The sequence below is a fragment of the Hyla sarda genome, chromosome 3 (genome assembly GCF_029499605.1).
Source record: "Hyla sarda isolate aHylSar1 chromosome 3, aHylSar1.hap1, whole genome shotgun sequence".
Lineage (NCBI taxonomy): Eukaryota > Metazoa > Chordata > Amphibia > Anura > Hylidae > Hyla > Hyla sarda.
The window spans coordinates 344567824-344590572 of record NC_079191.1 but is presented as its reverse complement, the minus strand read 5'-3'; the positions used below and the strand labels follow the sequence as shown (position 1 = coordinate 344590572).

General features: G+C 42.3%; 1 protein-coding gene and 1 long non-coding RNA gene across 3 annotated transcripts in view; one reads left to right on the top strand and one right to left on the bottom strand.

The window, feature by feature from the left end:
• Positions 1–15381, top strand: part of LOC130362626 (interferon-induced, double-stranded RNA-activated protein kinase-like) — a 97931-nt gene extending 82550 nt beyond the window's left edge. The window contains exons 24-27 of one of the 2 annotated variants that reach the window (XM_056567426.1): positions 6156–6299; positions 11769–11867; positions 12009–12071; positions 12671–15381. In XM_056567426.1, coding sequence (XP_056423401.1) covers positions 6156–6299; positions 11769–11867; positions 12009–12071; positions 12671–12781 — 417 coding nt within the window. In that variant the 3' untranslated portion in view covers positions 12782–15381. The remainder of the gene's footprint in view (positions 1–6155; positions 6300–11768; positions 11868–12008; positions 12072–12670) is intronic. The other variant, XM_056567427.1, reaches the window with a different exon arrangement.
• Positions 1–22749, bottom strand: part of LOC130362628 (uncharacterized) — a 101879-nt gene that overhangs the window by 76551 nt on the left and 2579 nt on the right. The window lies entirely within an intron of this gene.

Genomic DNA, 22749 nt, shown 5'->3' with positions numbered 1-22749 from the left:
GAGTATGGTGTATACAAGAAATCAGATTACTGTAAATTTAAACTGTGTTTTTTGTTCCCATTTTTCTAGTTATAAGAAAATGTAGGCAGTACAGAAAAAAAAACTGGGATGTTGTTTCTCTTCAAAATGTTTTATAATAAAAGATTCAGAAAGTACCTCCATGATAACAGACAACAAACAAACCTTTGTATTCTGATTCTGCAGTCATGCTCTCGTTCATGCTCACTTACAGTATCTCTTGCTATACTGCTGAATGCATGTTAGCATAAAGTAGAGAATTAATGGAATTAAATTGGTTATCCCAAGATCAAAATTTATAATGCATCCACAGGATAAGGGATAAGTAGCTGATTGGTGAGGGTCTGACCAATGGGTTTTAAAGGGGTACTCTGGTGGAAAACTTTTATTTATTTATTTATTTTAAATCAACTGGTGCCAGAAAGTTAAACAGATTTGTGAATTACTTCAATTATAAAATCTTTACCCTTCCAGTACTTTTTAGCAGCTGTATGCTACAGAGGAAATTCTTTTCTTTTTTAACCCCTTAAGGACCGGAGGTTTTTCCGTTTTTGCATTTTCGTTTTTTGCTCCTTGCCTTTAAAAAATCATAACTCTTTCAAATTTACACCTAAAAATCCATATGATGGCTTATTTTTTGCGCCACCAATTCTACTTTGTAATGACGTCAGTCACTTTGCCCAAAAATCTATGGTGAAGCGGGAAAAAAAATCATTGTGCGACAAAATTGAAAAAAAACGCTGTTTTGTAACTTTTGGGGGCTTCCGTTTCTACGTAGTACATTTTTCGGTAAAAATGACACCTGATATGTATTTTGTAGGTCCATACGATTAAAATGATACCCTACTTATATAGGTTTGATTTTGTCGGACTTCTGGAAAAAATCATAACTACATGCAGGAAAATTAATACGTTTAAAATTGTCATCTTCTGACCCCTATAACTTTTTTATTTTTCCGTGTATGGGGCGGTATGAGCGCTCATTTTTTGCGCCGTGATCTGAAGTTTTTAACGGTAACATTTTTGCATTGATAGGACTTATTTTTAAATGATATAAAAAGTGACCAAAAATGCACTATTTTGGACTTTGGAATTTTTTTGCGCGCACGCCATTGACCGAGCGGTTTAATTAATGATATATTTTTATAATTCGGACATTTCCGCATGCGGTGATACCACATATGTTTATTTTTATTTACACAGTTTTTTTTTTTATTGGAAAAGGGGGGTGATTCAAACTTTTAATAGGGGAGGAGTTAAATGATCTTTATTCACTTTTTTTTTCCACTTTTTTTTTGCAGTGTTATAGGTCCCATAGGGACCTATAACACTGCACACACTGATCTTCTATGTTGATCACTGGTTTCTCATAAGAAACCAGTGATCAACGATTCTGCCGGATGACTGCTCATGCCTGGATCTCAGGCACTGAGCAGTCATTCGGCGATCGGACAGCGAGGAGGCAGGACGGAGCCCTCCCGCTGTCCTGTCAGCTGTTCGGGATGCCGCGATTAGCCGTGGCTATCCCGAACAGCCCGACTGAGCTAGCCAGGAACTTTCACTTTTAGCCGCGCGGCTAAAGGGTTAATAGCGCGCGGCGCCGCGATCAGCGCTGCGCGCTATTAGAGGCGGGTCCCGGCTTCACTATGACGCCGGGCCCGCCATGATATGACGCGGGGTTACTGTGTAACCCCGCGTTATATCAGAAGAGCAGGACCAAGGACGTACCGGTACGTCCTTGGTCCTTAAGGGGTTAATTTCTTTTTTGTCTTGTCCACAGTGCTCTCTGCTGACACCTGATGCCCGTATCAGGAACTGTCCAGAGCAGGAGAAAATCCCCATAGCAAACTTATGCTGCTCTTGACAGTTCCTGACACAGACAGAAGTGTCAGCAGAGAGCACTGGAAGGGTAAATATTTTATAATAGAAGTAATTTACAAATCTGGAAGTATCAGCTCACCTGGATCCACGGTGCGCGGCAATCCTCAATACGAATACCATACAAGTGGAACAACAGCCAGCACCTGTTAAAGCTTCAGATTTATTGTAATCCTTAAAAGTCCATATAGACAGCAGTGAGGGAAAACATAAGAACAATAAAATCCAGAAAGTAGCTTGGAGAATTATTTCATAGCCGACATGTTTCAGGCTCAATAGCCTTTAGTCATGGCATACCTGTTTGCACATTAGTCTTCCATTTTGTACTAACCGAAGTACCTGCTACTCCACCCCACCCAATAGGGAAGGGGGGGGGGAGAGGAGGCACTCAGGTGCACAATACACAAATACAACTTAATTGTTCTGTGTGACTAAAAACAACAAAACATACGAAACAAATGAAAATAGAGAAGAAAAAAAAAAAAAAAAAAGAGACATTCTTCAATAGTGTAATATTAGGTCAGTCCTATTGTTAAGACCATGTGGCTGTATGCTGTTTAAAAGATATATCCACATTGTCTCCTTATTCCGGAGATATTGCACAAGGTCACCACTACTTATGGATGGTGTTACCCTCTCAATCCCTGAAAACTTTAGAGAAGAAACGTTTCCTTGATGATGAATACAAATTTTAAAAATTTTTAAATGGACAACATTTTCTAAAACGCATGTTTTAAAAAAATATAAAAACGGACGGAGCTGTATGCACTTTTAAAACAGTATACGGTTTAAAAAAGCATACGGTTTACTTTTTCCCATACTGTTCCATCTGTTTTTTTTGCCATACGGTTTTCTTTAGAAAAACAGATTGAAAACAGTATGGCAAAAACGTGATGTGAACCCAGCCTATCATGTTCTTGTATTCGCTTTTTAAGTTTCCTTTTAGTGCTTCCTATATAGTTCATACGACATTCAGTGCAGGTGATTTTATACACTACATATCACTGTTGCAATTAATAAAGGATTTCACAAGATGTTAGGTGTTATCTATTGTACCTTCAATACTCAAACACTGAAGATCTGCTTACAGAAGGTGTATGATTGTCCATCTCCAAACAGGAGATGAAATACATGTATGTAGAACAACCTGTGGTCCCTATTTTTCACATGCTGACGAAAATACATAAGAACCGATTCCCGCCACCGGTACGTCCCATTGTAGAGGGGATCGGTTCTTTAAATAAAAAAGCTATGCTAATGGCTCGATTCTGTCCTTCAGCCTTTGGCCAATAAATGTCCAAGCCACATAAAGGATTCCAAACACTTGTTAAATATTATGCGCAAGTTCACATGGTGCGATTCTTTTTTGTGGCTTACGTGCGATATTGAATCCTTATACTCCTCCATCACCCACCACTTAGCGATCAGGGCTATACAAAAAATTATAGACATGTAAACCAATTATAGTTGTGAATTTGAATTACATACTGGATGTGTTAAGTATTTTATGTTTAATGATGTTTTTTACCTTCAAAAGACGGGAGTGTCTATGCGGGCTATGTCCTCCCCAGCCCTAGCGAACCTGTTAGTTTTCTGGTGGGAGGAGAGACAAATTTTTTGTGACAGCGATCCTTTTTGTGATTGCATAGCGTGGTTCGGCAGGTATATACTGCCTCGAGATCGGATGAGGGTAATGCGATAAAATTTATGGAATATATTAACAATAATTCCTGCAACCTAAAATGTACTTATTCTTTGCAAAAGAGCTCTGTTCCATTTTTAGATATTGTTCTAACAGCGAAGGGTGATACAGTAGAAATCATTCCTTACCGTAAACCGATCTCAGGCAACACCACATTAAGGGCCAATTCCTGCCATCCCAGGTATACTATTGAAAGTATATCTGTGGGGGAACTTATATACGTATTAAACGGAACAGTTCCAACAATGATGTGTACCTGGGGGAAGCAGATAAAGTATGCAACAGACTCAAGCTAAGAGGTTATCCATGGTGGACATCGAGCCCGGAGACGTGTGGATCCTATGGATCGCTCACAACTTCTTGATATGGCTATGACATTTGTACCTACTTATAGTTGCAAATTCAACCAGATTAGAAACATTATAACACGTCACTTACCTATGTTGTCTTGCGATCCGGATCTAGGCTGAGTACTATAAGGGGTTTGTTTTTCTAGTCGTAGGGCACCTACCTTATCATCTATGCTATCATCTATGTCACCCAGTTTAGTTAGTGATGCAAAGCAAAAGGAATCTTGGTTATCTTCCAGGGGTTTCTACAAATGTTGTTGAGGCGCGTTGTCTGCAAATTTGCTGAGAAGTGTTTTAGTATTGAAGTTACAATAGATAACACCAAACATCTTGTGAAATCCTTTATTAATTGCAACAGTGAATATGAAGTGTACAAAATCACCTGCACTGAATGTTGTATGAACTATTTAGGAAGCACTAAAAGGAAACTTAAAAAGGGATTACAAGAACATGTCAGACATGCTGCTGGTCCTCTCACCAGCAGCATGTCAAATGTCTCTAAACATTTTTTTATTCATCATCAAGGAAACGTTTCTTCTCTAAAGTTTTCAGGGATTGAGAAGGTAACACCATCCAAAAGGGGTGGTCACCTTGTGCAATATCTCCTGAATAAGGAGACAATGTGTATATATCTTTTAAACAGCATACAGCCACATGGTCTTAACAATGGCACTGACCTAATATTACACTATTGAAGAATGTCTCTTTTTTTTCATTTGTATTTGTTTTGTATGTTTTGTTGTTTTTAGTCACACAGAACAATAAAGTAATATCTGTGTACTGTGCACCTGAGTGCCTCCTCCTCCCCCCCCCCCCTTCCCTTTTGGGCGGGGTGGAGTAGCAGGTACTTCGGTTAGTACATAAAGGAAGACTAATGTGCAAACAGGTATGCCATGACTAAAGGCTATTGAGCCTGAAACATGTCGGCTATGAAATAATTCTCCAAGCTACTTTCTGGATTTTATTGTTCTTATGTTTTCCCTCAACGCTGTCTATACGGACTTTTAACCCCTTAAGGACGCAGGGTTTTTCCGTTATTGCATTTTCATTTTTTCCTCATCCCCTTCCAAAAATCATAACGCTTTCAATTTTGCACATAAAATTCCATATGATGGCTTATTTTTTGCGCCACCAATTCTTCTTTGCAGTGACATTAGTCATTTTACCCAAAAATCTATGGTGAAACAGAAAAAAATTCATTGTGCGACAAAATTGAAGAAACAAATGTCATTTTGTAACTTTTGGGGGCTTCCATTTCTAAGCTGTGCATTTTTCGGTAAAAATAACACCTTATCTTTATTCTGTAGATCCATACGGATAAAATGATACCCTACTTATATAGGTTAGATATTGTCGTACTTCGGAAAAAAATCATAACTACATGCAGGAAAATGTATATGTTAAAAATTCTCATCTTCTAACCCCTATAACTTTTTTATTTTTCTGCGTACGGGACGTTTTGAGGGCTTATTTTTTGCGCCGTGTTGTGAAGTTTTTATATTTTATTTTATATATTTTTGTATTGATCAGCCTTTTTGATCGCTTTTTATTCATTTTTTCATTATATAAAAAGTGACCAAAAATACACTATTTTGGACTTTGGAATTGTTTTGCGCGCACGCCATTGACCGTGCGATTTAATTAATGATATATTTTTATAGTTCGGACATTTCCGCACCCGGCGATACCACATATGTTTATTTTTATTTACACAGTTTTTTTTTATGGGAAAAAGGGGGTGATTCAAACTTTTATTAGGGAAGGGGTTAAATTACCTTTGTTAACTTTTTTTTTCACTTTTTTTTTTTTGCAGTGTTATAGCTCCCATAGGGACATATAGCACTGCACACATTGATCTCCTATGCTGATCCCTGCAAAGCCATAGCTTTGCACGGATCAGTGAGATAGGGGCTCGATTGCTCAAGCCTTTAGCTCATGCGCTATATTTTAACATTTACAGAACTAATAAATTCACGTTGAACTAATTTCAAGTAGGTTGTTATTGTTGTAATATGTCATAACTGGTGTCAAAGAACATGGGATCGTCTGTGATCTATAGTTTTGATTTTAATGGCAAAAATATATTTTATTCTTGTCTGAATAAAGCTTATCATATTCTTGCAAAAGTAAAAAAAAAAGGGGTATTTTGAATTACACATGAGAGGGTCCTTTCAGAAATCTAATTAATGATTACACTTTTGTTACAGCCTGGAAATATATTATTTACTAAGAACATGATAGTGAAAATAGGAGATTTTGGCCTAGTGACTCGAATGACTGGTGAGGAAGAGAAAAAAGCACTTGAGCGGACTCGTGGAACTGGTACTCGGAGCTATATGGCTCCAGAACAGGTGAATGCTATGTAACACAAAGTTTTCTTCTTCTTTTTGGGGTTCAGTTATACGACTATTATTCTCTTTTTTTTCTTATGTTGACAAGGGTAGAGGTTATTCAAATTATCAGTTTATCTGTTATGGCTTGTATGGCTTATAGGCTTATTATGTACATCATCTGATGTATACAGCAGGATTCTAAGGAGCACCCATTTTAACCTCCCCTAAATAATAACAGGCTTGACCGCATTCCAGATCAAAATACAAGATTTGAAGGCCAGGTTGTGGCAAAACCTTCTGAAAAAAATAAATACAAATATATCTTAAAGAAGCCTAACCCAGATGATGCTTATGTTGCTAGCCAGGCCTCCTTGTTCAAAGTCAATTCTTCACCAGACAAATATGTTGCCATCTGAACCTCACTGATCCAGCTTATTCGGGTCAGCTGCTGGCCACCTGTGGTGACTTGACCCCCACAGTGAAGAATGAGCCATCTAGTTATACTTCTTTTCTTCTAGGGGCTAGCTTACTGTGCAGTCAATGCCTTGCATTCCATGAGATCACCAGATACCATGAGAGACAATCTCATCGGTTGAACACCACAATTGTGTCTTACATAGCAGAAGTGTGAGCTAAGAAACCAAGACATTTATGTCTTGCTTCTTTTTTGTCCCACACAAGAGAAGGGAAGGCCAGGTAGGTAACTTCAACCAGTTGTACTGTGTAGACCTTCCTTGGACCAATAGTCCCCACTGATATTTATGCCCTCCACCACTCTTTACAGCTCCATCATATTTACCCATCCAGTGCTGTAAAACTCACTTCCTTTCATATCTCTGTGAACCTTAGAGGATCTCAATACCTCCTCTATGGTTTCTTGCCCTTAATTTCCACTACTCACTCTTCTAAGCTAAAATGTGGATCCTTGCTGCATATATTGACATATTAATTGGAAATTATACATTTGAGATAAGAGATGCTAAGCACTTTGGTTAAACATGGTTACTTCAATGAGTAGGATGGACACAATACAACATGACTAAAGCTAGCCATACAATTCAAGTAGATGTTGGCCGACAACAATTTTGACCACTATCTATCTCTGCTAAACCCCCACACACTTGCATGATTGGGTTGGCTGAGTGTAGCCGTGTTTTCTTAAACTCTAAAAGATGCAGGGTACCAGCTCCCAGTCTATGAAGCTGACTCAGGAACTGGGACCCATAGTTAACCCGTTAAGGACACAGTGCGTACAGGACACAGGGTGTACCTGTGGGAATTTCGGTCCGTGCCGGGCGGGGACGGGACTGGGATGCCTGCATAATGTCATTCAGCAGGCACCCCGTGCAAACGCCTGGGAGTCCTGAGACCCCCCCATCAATACAGGTCCGCGATTTGCTGTGATTCCGGTTAATCGGGTCCCCGGTGACCTGGAAAAAAGGGTGATAGGTGCGGTCTGACACGGCACCTATCACCCTTTAGCAGCAGGAGTGAGGTGGCACTGGTGCCACCTCACGTTCGTCCTGATTCGGTGGCAGGCAGGATCCGGCCTGTGCAGTAGCAGGAGGTAAGGCCGTACCTCCTGCTGTTGCTTAGCAACAACTCTGATAGACCGTACATGCTGGGGGTTGTAATTTTGCAACTGCTGGAGGCACACTGGTTGCGAAACACTGAGTTAGGTAACAAACTCTGTGTTTCGCAACCAGTGTGCCTTCAGCTGTTGCAAAACTACAACTCTTAGCATGCATTTACAGCCGGAACTTGTTGTTATGTAACAGGGCATGCTGGAACTTGTTGTTATGTAACAGCAGAACGCACAACTACAACTCCCAGCATGCCCTTTGGTAGTTTGTGCATGCTGGGGGCTGTAGATAAGCAACAGCTGGAGGCACATTTTTTCTATGAAAAAAGTGTGCCTCCAGCAATTGCATAATTACAACCTCCAGCATGCGCAAACTACCAAAGGGCATGCTGGGAGTTGCAGTACTGTGCCTCCAGCTGTTGCATAACTACAAGTTCCAGTATGCCCTTCGGCTGTAAATGCATGCTAAGAGTTGTAGTTTTGCAACAGCTGAAGGCACACTGGTTGCGAAACAGAGTTTGTTACCTAACTCAGTGTTTCGCAACCAGTGTGCCTCCAGCCGTTGCAAAACTACAACCCCCAGCATGTACGGTCTATCAGTGCATGCTGGGAGTTGTAGTTTGTAACAGCTGGAGGCACACCAGGGTTAAAAATTTTGCAAGGCTTTTTCTCCTATTACCCCTTGTGAAAATGAAAAATTTGGGGTAACACCAGCATTTTAGTGAAAAAAAAAAATAATTCAATTTTCACATCCAACTTTAGCGGAAATTTGTGTAACGTCTGTGGGGTTTTAAGGCTCACTGTACCCCTTGTTACATTCCTTGAGGGGGTGTTGTTTCCCAAATAGTGTGTCATGTGGGACTTTTTTTCTGTTCTGGCACCATAGGGGCTTCCTAAATGCGACATGCCCCCCAAAAACCATTTCAGCAAAATTTGCTTTCCAAAAGCCAAATGTGACTCCTTCTCTTCTTTCTTTCCATACTCAGAAGAGATGGGGTTACAAATTGGGGGGGGGGGGGATTTTCTCCTATTACCCCTTGTAAAAATGTAAAATTTGTGGAAAAACCAGCATTTTAGTGAAAATAAAAAATCATTTACACAACCGACTTTAGTGAAAAGTCGTCAAACACCTGTGGGGTGTTAAGGCTCACTGTACCCCTTGTTATGTTCCTTGATGGATATAGTTTCCAAAATAGTATGCCATGTGTTTATTTTAGTTTTTTTGCTGCTCTGGCACCATAGGGGCTTCCTAAATGTGACATGCCCCCCAAAAACCATTTCAGAAAAACTCATTCTCCAAAATCCCATTGTCGCTCCTTCCCTTCTGAGCCTTGAAGTGCACACGCAGAGTATTTGACATCCACATATGAGGTATTCACTTACTTGAGAGCAATTGTGTTACAAATTTTTTGGGGGGGATTTCTCTCATTTTACCCCTTGTAAAAATTCAAAAACTGGGTCTACAAGAACATGCGAGTGTAAAAAACGAAGATTTGAAATTTTCTCCTTCACTTTGCTGCTATTTCTGTGAAACACCTAAAGGGTTAACACACTTTCTGAATGTCATTTTGAATACTTTGAGGGGTGCAGTTTTTATAATGGGGTATTTCTAATATGAAGACCCTTCAAATTCACTTCAAAACTGAACTGGTCCCTGAAAAATTCAGATTTTGAAAATGTTGTGAAAAATTGGAAAATTGCTGCTGAACTTTGAAGCCCTGTGATGTCTTCCAAAAGTAAAAACATGGAGATAATTGTGTAGACAAGTTCCTCTCAAGAAGGCGCTGGTACCCGGGGATGGAGATAACTTCTTTATTAGCAACGCATTTCGATCCCGAATCGGGATCGAAACGGGTTGCAAATAAAGAAGTTATCTCCATCCTCGGGTACCAGCGCCTTCTTGAGAGGAACTTGTCTACACAATTATCTCCATTGCTATCCACCGGACTGATGGACGTCACACCGGGTTGTTCCTCGTGGCAGCGGTTTCCCTTGATTTTCTGCACATAGACGCTACTGTAGGTGTTGTGCTCTGAGCGCAACACCTAGGGGTAAGAACCCATCTTTGCGTTAACTCTTTATTATAGTCAAACGGTCCTCACTAGGGGCGCACCTCCTGTTGTTTTTTCTCGTTTATATTTATTAAAAGTAAAAACATGTCAACTTTATGATGCAAACATTAAGTAGACATATTGTATATGTGAATCAATATATAGCTTATTTGGTATGTATATTTTCCTTATAAGCAGAGTTTCAAAGTTTTTTGAATTTTTCACCAAGAAATGATACAAGTATCAACGAAAATTTACCACTGACATAAAGTAGAATATGTCACGAAAAAATAATCTCGGAATCAGAATGAAAAGTAAAAGCATTCCAGAGTTATTAATGTTTAAAGTGACAGTGGTCAGATTTACAAAAAAAACCTCTGGTCCTTAAGGGGAAAATGGGCTGTGTCCTTAAGGGGTTAAAGGGGTACTCCCCTGGAAAGCATTTTGTTTTTAAATCAACTGGTGCCAGAAAGTTAAACAGATTTTTAAATTGCTTCTATTTAAAAATCTTAATCCTTCCAGAATGTATCAGCTTCTATATGCTCCACAGGTTCTTTTGTTGAATTTCCTTTCTGTCTGACCACAGTGCTCTCTGCTGACATCTCTCTCCATTTAAGGAACTGTTCGGAGCAGGATAGGTTTTCTATGGGGATTTGCTTCTACTCTGGACAGTTCCTAAAATGACCAGAGGTGTCAACACAGAGCAATGTGGTCAGACAGAAAGGAAATTCAAAAAGAAAAGAACGTCCTCTGTAGCATACAGCAGCTGATAAGTACTGGAAGGAATACTATTTTTAAATAGAAGTAATTTACAAATCTGTTTAACTTTCTGGCACCGGTTGAAAAAAAAAAAAAAGTTTTCCAGTGGAGTACCTCTAAATGCCGAACATCAAAAATCAGAGTGATGGCTGGAATTAACCCTTTTGATGCTGCGATCAAAGCTGATTACGGCATCTAAAAGTGCCGAAAATCATTGCAGGTAGCAGAGTGGAGCTGAAAGGATGGTTGGAGGGTACCTACCTTTGACCTGTCCGATCGGTGCTGCGGCACTGCAGGCAGCCTGTAGTAATAGAGTGCTGATACTACTGATCAATGCTTTGGCACAGCACTGTTGAGTGTATGCACTCGAAAGACTGCATGCAATAGCAATAGTCCCCTATGATACAATGAATCCCCTCTTCTTTGAATTTAAATCCCCATCCTTTACCCATTTTTATATAAAATGTAAACAAAAATAAAGATAAATTCTTCCCCATAAATAATATATTTTTGGTTTTACTGTAGATTTTGTGGTAAGTGAGTGATGTTATAACAGCATACAATTGTTGACATTAACAACAAGCCCTCATATGGGTCTCTAGGTAAAAAATTTAAAGCGTATTGGCTATTAGAATGTGAGGAGGAAAAAACAAAAGTGCAAAAATGAAAAATTGGTGTGTACTTAAGGGGTTTAGAACAAATTGCTGGGACATGTTGAAATCCAATTGCACTTTTCTGTAGGGGAGAGCTGGGAGGTCACACATATTTCCGATTATCTTAGGAACCGAGAGACCGCTCCTATATCAGTCTCCGACAGGAGCGGGCTGACCGGCCGGTCTGGCCAGTTTGGATGTGGTCCAAGGGCCCAACCAGGTAAAGGGCCCGTGCCGCTGCTACCGATGATTCAGAATATTTGTTCTGGATCCCCAGGCAGACAGCGCTGAGAACCACTGCTCTAGGGGTCGAGCGGAAGGAATGATAAAACATGAACTGTAGATCTTCAGTAGTATGTAATTGGTATAAAGAATATGTTTGTGTCTCTGGTTACATTGTTAATCTCATTTTATATCATTATTTTGTTTTTCTTTTCAACAGAAAGATAACAAGTATGAAAATGAAGTAGACATATACCCATTAGGACTAATATTATTTGAACTTTTATGGATATTTCACTCTGATCATGAGAAAGCAAAAGTACGTGGTAATTAGTTATTCTAAGGAAGGGCTCTTCATGCTACCATAAGGCTAAATACCTGGTGACATGTTTTTCATTTGTCATATAGGGTCACACATGCAGTTTTTTTTTAACAATATTTTACTTCTTTTTCTCCTAAGCACTGGCCCGATGTTCGTCAAGGTATATATCCTAGTGGATTTGAAGAGCAACACCCCTTGGAGGTAAACAATTGGTTATATTTACATGTGGAATATTGCCTCTGAGTGTGGTCTTTCAAAACCTTATTGATATGCATGCTTTGAACTCTGTTTTTTGAGCCAGTCAAACGTGGATCCAGTGTGAATGAGAAGTGCAGGGTCATACAAGGCACATCCGCAGTGTATTTCACACTGCAGATGCGCCAACAGCAATCACAGAGGGACTGCAGAGCATGCTCTCGGCTGCAGCCAGATATCTCTGTGTGTTCACTTGTAGTGGTAGATTTCTGCTTTAGAAATCCCGACTGCAGTGGGGAGCTCGCTCTGCAGTCCCTCTATGACTGCCGTTGGCGCATCCGCAGCATGAAGATGCTGTGGTGCGCTCCCTGTGACCCTGCCCTAAGTCATTTGTTTATATTTACCATTTCTTTGGAATCTACTTTAGGCTTTGACTAAAAAAATAAATAAAATAAAAAACACAAAGCTGTCACAAAATGATGTTAATGAGCCTTCTAAGGGATTCCTGAATATGCCATGAATTTCACGCTTTAATGGGTTTCACCATTCCTTCTTGCATATAATTTACTCAAATTTTTCTTTATCTCTAAATTATGTTTTCACAGAAACCTTACATCAGCAAAATGTTGTCACATGACCATAAGGAACGACCATTGGCTGAAGATTTAGCCAGATCTTTTCAAAAAAGAAAAATACTTAATTCTCAAACCCACTAAGCATGTTATAACATTTATTTTATTATTCCCGGAGAGGTGGAGGACAAAAGCCTTTAAAATCCTACAGATCCATTTGAAATCCATTTAAAAATAAAAATTTATATAAAATGGATATCTGAAAAGGTTACTCAAATAGATGTGAACAGGTACTAAAGCTCAGCTTCTCCTCCACTGCATTCCCAATCTGTACAGACAAGAAGATAAATGCTTGTTTTAAACCCATGTAAGGCTGGGTCCACACTACGTTTTGTCCCATACGGGAGCGCATACGGCAGGAGGGAGCTAAAACCTCGCGCTCCCGTATGTTACCGTATGCGCTCCCGTATGTCATTCATTTCAATGAGCCGACCGGAGTGAAACGTACGGTCCGGTCGGCTCATTTTTGCGCCGTATGCGCTTTTACAACCGGACCTAAAACCGTGGTTTAAGAATGTTATGGGTGGAGAGGAAGGGAGGTTAAAGGGAGTTTAACCTTTTCTATTTGTAATAATGTATATAGATTGTGTAAGTCTTATAAAAATGTGTTAATGTAATACAAACTTTCTGAGCACTAAATAAAACAATCACTGAAAATGGGACAAAAATTAATCAAAAATCTCAGAGAAAAGCCATATTTACTGGTTTCTGATACAAGGACACCCATTCCCACTATGATGCAGATCAGACACAATGCTATAATGGGGGAGGGCGCAGAGGTCTCACGCGCTTACTATTCATGAGGGGGTAGCTGCTTAGTATTATAGTTGCACTCAGATAAGGCTACAAACACACTACATTTTTGCCCCCGTTAATCGTATCTATCAGCATTCTGTGGTCTGATCCTTGCGGTCGTGCTATAGAAGTACATTAGGTATATTAACCTCATAATGACCAGTGAATATTTAGCCAGTCTCTCTCATACATAAGTATGTAAGTGAACTGTATGCAGTGTAGCAGCTGTAAGCTATTTGGCTGTATATTCACTGTGTGTGAGGAGAACTGAGCATGCCTGACCGCAAGAGGAAATTGCCTACAGGACGTATCCCATGGCAACATGCAAAAAACAAGAGAGCATCCAGCCTATATTGGTAGGGCTACCTTTCAAAAACAATTGATTTCTGATAATAATTTGTTATTGAAAATATGTTTAATTTCACATAATGCATCACTTTAGATATATTTATGGTAAACGCCCTTGTACATGTGCAATTAAATTTAACAATCCCACCACAGTAAAGTTACAACCAATACATACAGCAGAACCCGTGCTGGTGCGGCACGAGTGCCACATGTCATGTAGTGTTGTTATGCATGCAAAAGAATGATTATTATACCTGGATTACTGTATCCTGCATGATACTTTTAACAATACCAACTTCAGCAATATTAATATTATCATATGTGATCACAGTCACAATACAATCGTATTATCATATGTAAACACGATCACAATGTATCATTATGTACTTTGGAGGATGTCCCTTTATGCTGGTACATGGTATTTATAGTGGAAGAGCCATTATTTTCTTATGTTTAACCCCTTAAAGGGGTACTCCGGTGGAAAACCTTTTATTTTTTAAATCGACTGGTGCAAGATAGTTAAAAAGATTTGTAAATTACTTCTATAAAAAAAAAAAAATCTTAATCCTTTCAGTACTTATTATCTGCTGAATACTACAGAGGAAATTCTTTTCTTTTTGGAACACAGAGCTCTCTGCTGACATCACGAGCACAGTGCTCTCTGCTGACATCTATGTCCATTTTAAGAACTGTCCAGAGTAAGAGAAAATCCCCATAGCAAACATATGATGCTCTGGACAGTTCCTAAAATGGCTGTGCTCGTGATGTCAGCAGAGAGCACTGTGTTCCAAAAAGAAAATAATTTCTTCTGTAGTATTCAGAAGCTAATAAGTACTGGAAGGATTAAAAAAAATTAATAGAAGTAGTTTACAAACTACTGGTCACGTGGATAATTGCTTATCTTGTAACAGATATAAAAAGGCAGCGTTAGTAGCAACATGTACCTTGATTAAGGGCTTGTAACAGCCCGAAACGCGTCGGTCTGTGCGTTTTTTAACTCACTATGCACAGGTGTTTTTTGTTCATTGTCCTATTTCTTCAATTTTAATGGAATTATAATAAAACTATATTTTTACTCCAAGAGGAGCTGCGTTTCCCCCACCCCCTATGTTCCTTCTATAAAGTTTACAAATCTGTTTAACTTTCTGGCACCAGTTGATTTAAAAAAAAAAATAAAAATAGGTTTTCCACCGGAGTACCCCTTTAAGGACCAGGCCCTTTTTGGCCTTAAGGACCAGGGCCATTTTATTTTTGAGAGGAAAAATATGAATTGGGTTACTGCACACTAATATAAATACGTTGCGTCTAGACCGAGGTACTGAGTTGCGCTATACCCAAAAGTGCCAAAAAATAAGTAATAACCAAAACAGAGGGAATTCAGGCCTCAAGGTGTAAACTTATTACTTATTAAAATGTAACCTTCCAATTATGGAAATGAAGAGAAATATGATGTAACTGGTTTAAATAAAATATGTGATTTATTAAATAAATGTGGTGTCCCAGTACCGTACCTTGTACCGTACCTTGTGTGCTAAGTCTCAAAAATCAGAGTTCCTATGTACCAGTAGGATCCTCCTGGTGGGATAACCCCTAGTCACCTCTTCCTTCTTTTTTTAAAATCAGATAGTTTTTATTAAGTTTTTTCACAGTTTAACAATAACAGCCATCACCCAACACCCCCCCCCACCCCCCACACAAAACAGATCCGTCTCAACCCTCCCCCACAAAAGCTCCTCCGCCCATACCATATATAAGCCATAAACAAGCTCCAACTTAAGTACCACATTGACAGAAAAGAACAGATGAGCACATTCCACCAGACCCCTTTATAAATACCACCCCAATTTCCGTCCAACAGGACACACATCCTTCCACATCATACATCCCAGGAGGGTAAGCACACATAGAATCTGCCACTTCAGCATCTCACTTAGCAACCAGACCGCACGCAGCCACACATTTAGAAACATCCTACTAAGAAGAGGCGCCCTAAGGGGGGTCAAATCTCTGCACCCAGGGCCCCCAAATACCCTCAAACTTCCGCTCCACCTTGCGCTTAATGTATATACCTTTTTCCAATTTCACTACATGGGTTACCCTAGTTATAAGATCAGCCACCCCCTGAGGGGAGGATCTGATCCAGAGTTGTGCAATCAGCTTCCTGGCCTGGTATAAGACTTTCAGAATCCCAACTTCCACCATAGAGGGCTCTCGACTGCAGCCTATCAGTCCCAGCAAGCATTCCTTGGGGGCCCTAGATATAGTCACTCCATAGACCGTCTTAATGAGTTGTAGTACCCCTGTCCAATACACAGCTGGGCAGGGGCACGTCCACATCATATGAACCAGGTGTGCCCCTAACTCCCCACAACGTGGACAAGCAGAGTCAGACCTAACACCTATCTTGTGTAGAAACAGTGGAGTCTTGTACACCCTATGTAGAAAGAACAGCTGGGATAGCCGGTTAGATTCCGACGCAGACAAAAAGGGGGTAAGCGCCAATACAACACACCATTCCTCATCAGTCAGTACCCCAAGGTCCCCCTCCCATTTAGAACGGACCATCAGAGGGAAGCCCTCGTGATAAAAACTAAGTAACTCCACATAAAGCCAAGAAATCACACCGGCTGACTCTCTCTTAGTGACAAGAGACTCTAGTACAGGATTAGACTGTACAGTTAACAGTCCCAACCTATTCTGCGTTTCATAGGCGTGGCGGATCTGCAAGTAATGGTAAAAAGAGGAGTGAGGTAGGGCAAAGTCTTCTTGTAAGTGCTCAAAAGACCTAACCACCCCCTGATCAACCAATTGACCCAGTTCACAGAGTCCCCTCCTCTCCCAGAACTCAGCCTCAGCATACGAATTAAAGACAGGCAAACCAGGGTTACGCCACAGCGATGTGAATTTAAGATAACTTGTTATGCCTAGCAGTTTCCTCGCGTGGCCCCATAGTTTACAAAGTAATAGAGTTGCGGGAGAAGAGTCAGGAGGTCTGGTGAGAGCCCAATCTCCAGAATGTGTAGCGGTATTCTACCTCCATGCTTAGTCATAAACAGTCGACCCGTAGGACCCAATGTGGAAAGAGATACCCAGCCCCTCACCTGATGTAGCTGCGACGCAATATAGTACAGCCACGGATTCGGTAGTGCTAGTCCCCCCGATGATTTACCCCTCTGTAACGTCTCCAATTTAATTCTGGCAGTCCCACCCCCCAAACCAAATGTTGGAAAAGTCGCTGAATCCTTTGAAAGTGGGCCATCGCAATCCACACCAGAGAGTTCTGCAAAATGTACAACAGTTGCGGCATAAGGACCATTTTAGCTAGATTTGTACAGCCAACCACTGAAATTGGGAGCTTGCACCAGATAGATATTTTTGGGGAGCTCTTATCTAGAAGAGGGATTAGATTACGAGGGACGAAATCATGTACGGAGGGAGTAATATATATCCACAGGTACTTAAAGCTAGAGGCCACCTGTATCTTAGAGACACCAATTTGAGGTATATCTGGCAAGGGGTCCAGAGGCATCAGAACGGACTTGTCCCAGTTAATAAGCAAACCCGAAAAGGAACCACATTCTGCAATAAGAGACATAGCTGGGGTTAGCGAATGGGCCGTATCTCCCAGAAATAATAACATGTCATCGGCATAGAGTGTCACCCTCTCCTCCACATCAATAGGCAAGCTAGGGGCTCAATGGCTATGGCAAAAAGCAAGGCAATAGGGGGCATCCCTGTCTGGTACCCCTCTGCAGAGCAAACGATGGTGAGAGCGTACCATTGACTCTGAGGCGGGCAACCGGGCTCTGGCAAAGAAGCTTAACATAGGAAAGGAATCTATCTCCAAACCCCATAGCACTCATCACACTCCATAGATATTCCCATTCGACGCTATTGAATGCTTTGGCAGCGTCCAAGGAGAAAACCGAGCGAGCTCCCGTACCATCCTGAGACATCTGTAAATTTAGATACACCCTCCTGATATTATCAACAGTAGATTTACCGGGCATAAAACCAGTCTGATCACCATGGATCAGAGAAAGTATGACCCCAGCCAACCTGTTAGCGAGCACCCGAGCCAGCAGCTTCACATCGGCACATAAGAGAGATATTGGTCTATAGGAACCCGCACACTGAGGGTCCTTTCCAGGTTTTGAAATGAGTACAATGATGGCTTCCATCATGGAGCGAGGCAAAGAACCCTCTAAAAGCGCTGACTCCACCACCTGCAACAGTTGTGGTAGCAGAACACCCGAGAATCTTTTATATACCTCACTGGGGAGGCCATCAGGGCCCGGGGCTTTCTCATTATTGGCATCTTTTAGTGCACGTTCCAATTCCTCTAGAGAGACAGGCGAGTCCAGCTCACTCCGCTGCTCCAGAGTAAGGGAAGGCAACCTAGCCCTACGCACATACTCCCTCAGGGCTGTCTCAGAACATGAGGCCCTAGAGGAATATGCATCCTGATAGAAGGCCAACATCACGTCCAAAATCCCTCTATCATCAGTGATCTCACGTCCCTCCCTGTCCCGCAAACAACTGATAAACGAAATGCCTTGCTGTGCCCTGGAAATGGAAGCCAACAGTTTACCAGTACTTTCACCACATTCAAAATAACGTTGCTTAACAAAAAAGCGTTTATGTTCAGCTGACTCTTCCATGTACGCTTTATAGTCTCCCTGTGCCCTCAGCCAAGTCTCCTCAGCCACCGGGGAGGGAGCCGAGACATATGCATTCTCAGCTTCAACCACCCTCAATCGGAGCCTCTCGCCCCTATCCCTTGTAAACGATTTATGTATACTGATATCACGTATGAATAAGCCTCGCAAATACGCTTTAAGGGAGTCCCATACTGCGGAGACCGAAGCCGAACCCACATTCAAAGCAAAATATTCTCTAAGTGCAGCACAGGTGATTTCAGCCGTGGTCAGTACTTGTAGCCAGAACGGGTTCAGTCTCCACAGAGGGCGCACCCCACCAGCACCATCTGCAAGATCAAGCTGCAACCTAAGAGGGGAGTGATCAGAGAGGCCTCTAGCCAAGTATTCTATGCGCCTAACCATTCTAGCCATATCCCCATCTCCTATTGCCAAATCAATTCTAGAAAGGGTCCTGTGCGTGGCCGAGTAACAAGAGTATTGCAGGGTGGTGGGATTGCGACAGCGCCACAAATCAAAAAGATCAACCTCAGATAGTATGTTAGCAAGTCCAGTCGACCTAGAGCAAGGGGGGGGGGGGGGGTCGGAGGCCCCAAAACCGATCTACAGAAGCATCCAGGACCTGGTTAAAGTCTCCACATATAAGAACAGGGGCTACTGGAAAACCTGAAATTATAGAGAACACTCGATGCACAACATCTCCACTATACGGGAGAGGGATATACAGTCCTACAAGTATAAACATACGGTGAGACACCATGCCCAGTAGACAGATATATCTACCTTCCGGGTCAATGCTAGAGGAGAGTACACTAAACGGAATAGATTTATGGACCAATATACTGACCCCTCTAGCATGAGTGGAATAAGTATAATGGAACGAGTGACCAACCCAGGCTCTATGAAGAACTTCTGTGGTGGCCCCCGTCAGGTGGGTTTCAGTAAGACATAATATAGCGGGATGATAGTGTCTCACCGCATTAAAAACAGCATAACGTTTGGACACATCACCCAGCCCCCTAACATTCCATCCTATCAAATTAAAAGTTGCAATCATGCATCAATAAACAGATACCAGCCCCAAAAGCAACAAACCTGCACATTTGGTTCAGGAGTACACATATAGGGAGCATTCTTGAAGAGCACATAGCAGTGGAGGGAGAGACGAAAAACAAAAACAAAAAACAGGTGAAAACAGACCAACACCCAGACTCAACACACTGACCCAACAACCCTAAGCGCCGCGGCACACGACATCCAGGAGCGCAAACATGCCCACACCAGCCATCAACACTCTTCAGACACAGCCAGAAAATATATCAGGATAAGCAGAGCAAGGCGAATGCACGTCGCAACCAGTCAGACAGCCAATCAAGCATTTGCAAACATCCCACACGAGCACTCCTGCATAAACAAAAAAAAAAAAGAACATTAGTGAACATATCCCTTATGGACACACATCAGTATAGCCTAACTCAGAAGACCCCCCCCCCCAGAGGACCAAAACAAGTATGAATATACAATTAACAGAGATATTTCAAAAGGGTAGAGTTACATCTTTGTATTTCCGCAAACACTGCAGCCAGAGTGGGTTCAGCAGCAGGCACAGTCGGGGCAGCAACCATCATACCAGACAGAGCAGGAGGGGTATTAGGCAGTGACACATGTGAGTCCACAGCAGAAGCCTGCATGAAAGCGTCATAGTCCTCCAGCGGGTCAATGGGGGCTCCCACATCAATCATAGGAGGGGGGGTCACCTCACGGACCGGCGAGTCAGGGGAAGGCTGTCTTAATGCGAACCTCTCCAGCTTGGCAGCAACTTCCTGCTGCAGCGTCAATGTATTCCTAGATGAGGAGGACCCACCGGCCCCCTGCTGTGAGGGACCGGCTCCCTCCTTATTCCTCCGGCCCATAGGTATGGACAGTCAATGTAATAGTAGGTAGATACAAGAAGGTATTATGTGCAGTTCAGGATCCCTTTCAGCAGGACAAATCCACAGTGCAGCACCACTTCAGCAGGGAGGGGGGCTGGGGGGGAGCACAGAGGCTTCAGGAGCAAGGGTGTAAGGTAGAGGAGAAGAGGGGTCAGGGATTACCTCCAACCACCCAGGGGGACGCCCAGGTGCAATATGCAGGCCAGAGGGGGGCTCCTCCTACGTTCAATTGCAGTTCAGTGGGGCATCACCTCAATACAGCAGCACCCCGTATGGTGTTCAGCCCAGATGTCCAGGGGCTCCCCCCACCGCTCTCCCAGCACGGCAGTCCATCCCTCTCCCCCCTGCACAGAGCCGTACTCACAAGATGGCCGAGCAGAGACTCCAGCAAGAGCCCCCTCACCTCCAGCGGCAGCACAGCCTCTTCTCCACGGGGCTCCGCTCTGCCCGCACCGCCAGCACAGTCCCGACCAGCGTAGCGACAGCAGGCTAGAAGGACCCAGCCGCCGCTCCTCTGCGCAGGATCACCTTCTCCGCCAGTCAAGGCCCGGACCGAAAGCCGCGGACAACCGCGCCAGAACACCCTCCAGGATCCCCGGCGGGACCAGACACCAGAATCTGCAGCAGAGAGGCCCCGGGTCTGGTAAGTAGAGCTCCCGCTCCTCCAGGAGCGCTGCAGCAGGGATTCCGGTGCGGAGGTGGGAACGGAGGGCCGCAGGCTTTGCGGCCTAGATCACCACAGGCCGCAGTGCACTCCCCAAACTCCACCGATCCGTCCAAGAAAGGCACCACAGGGGGTCCCAAGGCAGCAGGGGTCACACCGAGAGGGGGAGAAGCCAGGAACAAGCAGGATGGCAGGGATATATTCAGGATTTGGGCACAGGATGGCAGGAGCTCAGCGTCCGCACGTCCTCTCAGTCAGCCATGCAGACCACGCCCCACCTCTTACTTCTTTAATTTTATTGTGTTTGATGTATATAAATTGTATATATTTTATTATATGTATAGTACTTCCAGGACCTTAGGTCACATGACTAATAAGTCTAATGTTAAGTTAAGCTTAAGGACCTTCCAGGGCACGTAATGTGGTCACATGATGTACCATAATGCTGACAGCTGGTGGGAACCAATAAGCTCTAAGCCTGGCTCTCTCCATATAGGGGCGCTGTAACCAATCTCGCTCTCTTTTCCCCGGGATATGACAGCGAGCGGAGCTCAGCACAAATCTAAAGACAGAACTAGGCCTGAAGCCTATAACTGCTGCAACTTACTAACTGTGAGTTTACCAACTCTAAATCCCGTTAATCCTGCGTGACTGCTGGACCTAAATAATTCCCCTAAATCCAGCGGAACAGCGTAATTCCAGACTCAGAGCTTATATACTACAAGGTCCCAACCAACTGTGAGGAACTTACAGACTACTCTTCTGTATAGACTGTTTGCCGTTATCAACCTGCATAAAAGCTGAAGTAAAGTTATCTACAGTTTACTAAACTTCCGGTTGTGGACAATCCTTGATTCCTTCCTATCGTTCCTGGGACAGGTGGCGGTAAGATATATATCTATAGAGGAAGAACCCGCACCCTGGCGTCACGACAATTAAGGCTTAATCCAACACCCTTTCATCACTGCACAGCTACATCACCTACACCCCCAAGCTACCACATAAATATCAATAATATACACTTAGTCTGGTATCTGTGCAGGGCCCATGCTACAGATCCAGTAAAATTAGTTAAAATAACATTAAAACATGGTATCAATACCAGTATTTGTAATAATTATTACAGCAATTAAATGTTCACAGTATGCCACCTTTGTATTGTGTCTCAGTTATAGATCCTTATAGACACGTATGATTAGATCCAATGATGTAGTCTATGCAAAAAAAAAAAAAAAAAAAAAATTATCCTGTGTGCTAGTAATTAAACTAAGCAGAGTTGCGATGTGAGCGCTGGATGATGCAAAAGTTATAGTACAATTGCACACTGTCCAGTTATCGGGACTTGGCCTTTAGCGGTGGGTATGTGATACAGGTTGGCACGGGCTGCGCCCGGCCTGTATGTGCAGAGTACCTGAGTACTCAGAAGACATTGACACATGCATCCAAACTCTGCTCTCTTATAGTTTATTCTAGAGACTTATAAGCTTTGGATGGTTGATACCCATTAGCTATTATTTTAATGCATTCTGATACTTTCATTGTCATGTCCAGCATTGAGACAGCTTATCCAGTACAATCACTTCCATTATGTATATTATGCAATTTCTAATCCGTTCTAACAGGACTCTTACCACATTTTGCAACCACCTTGAA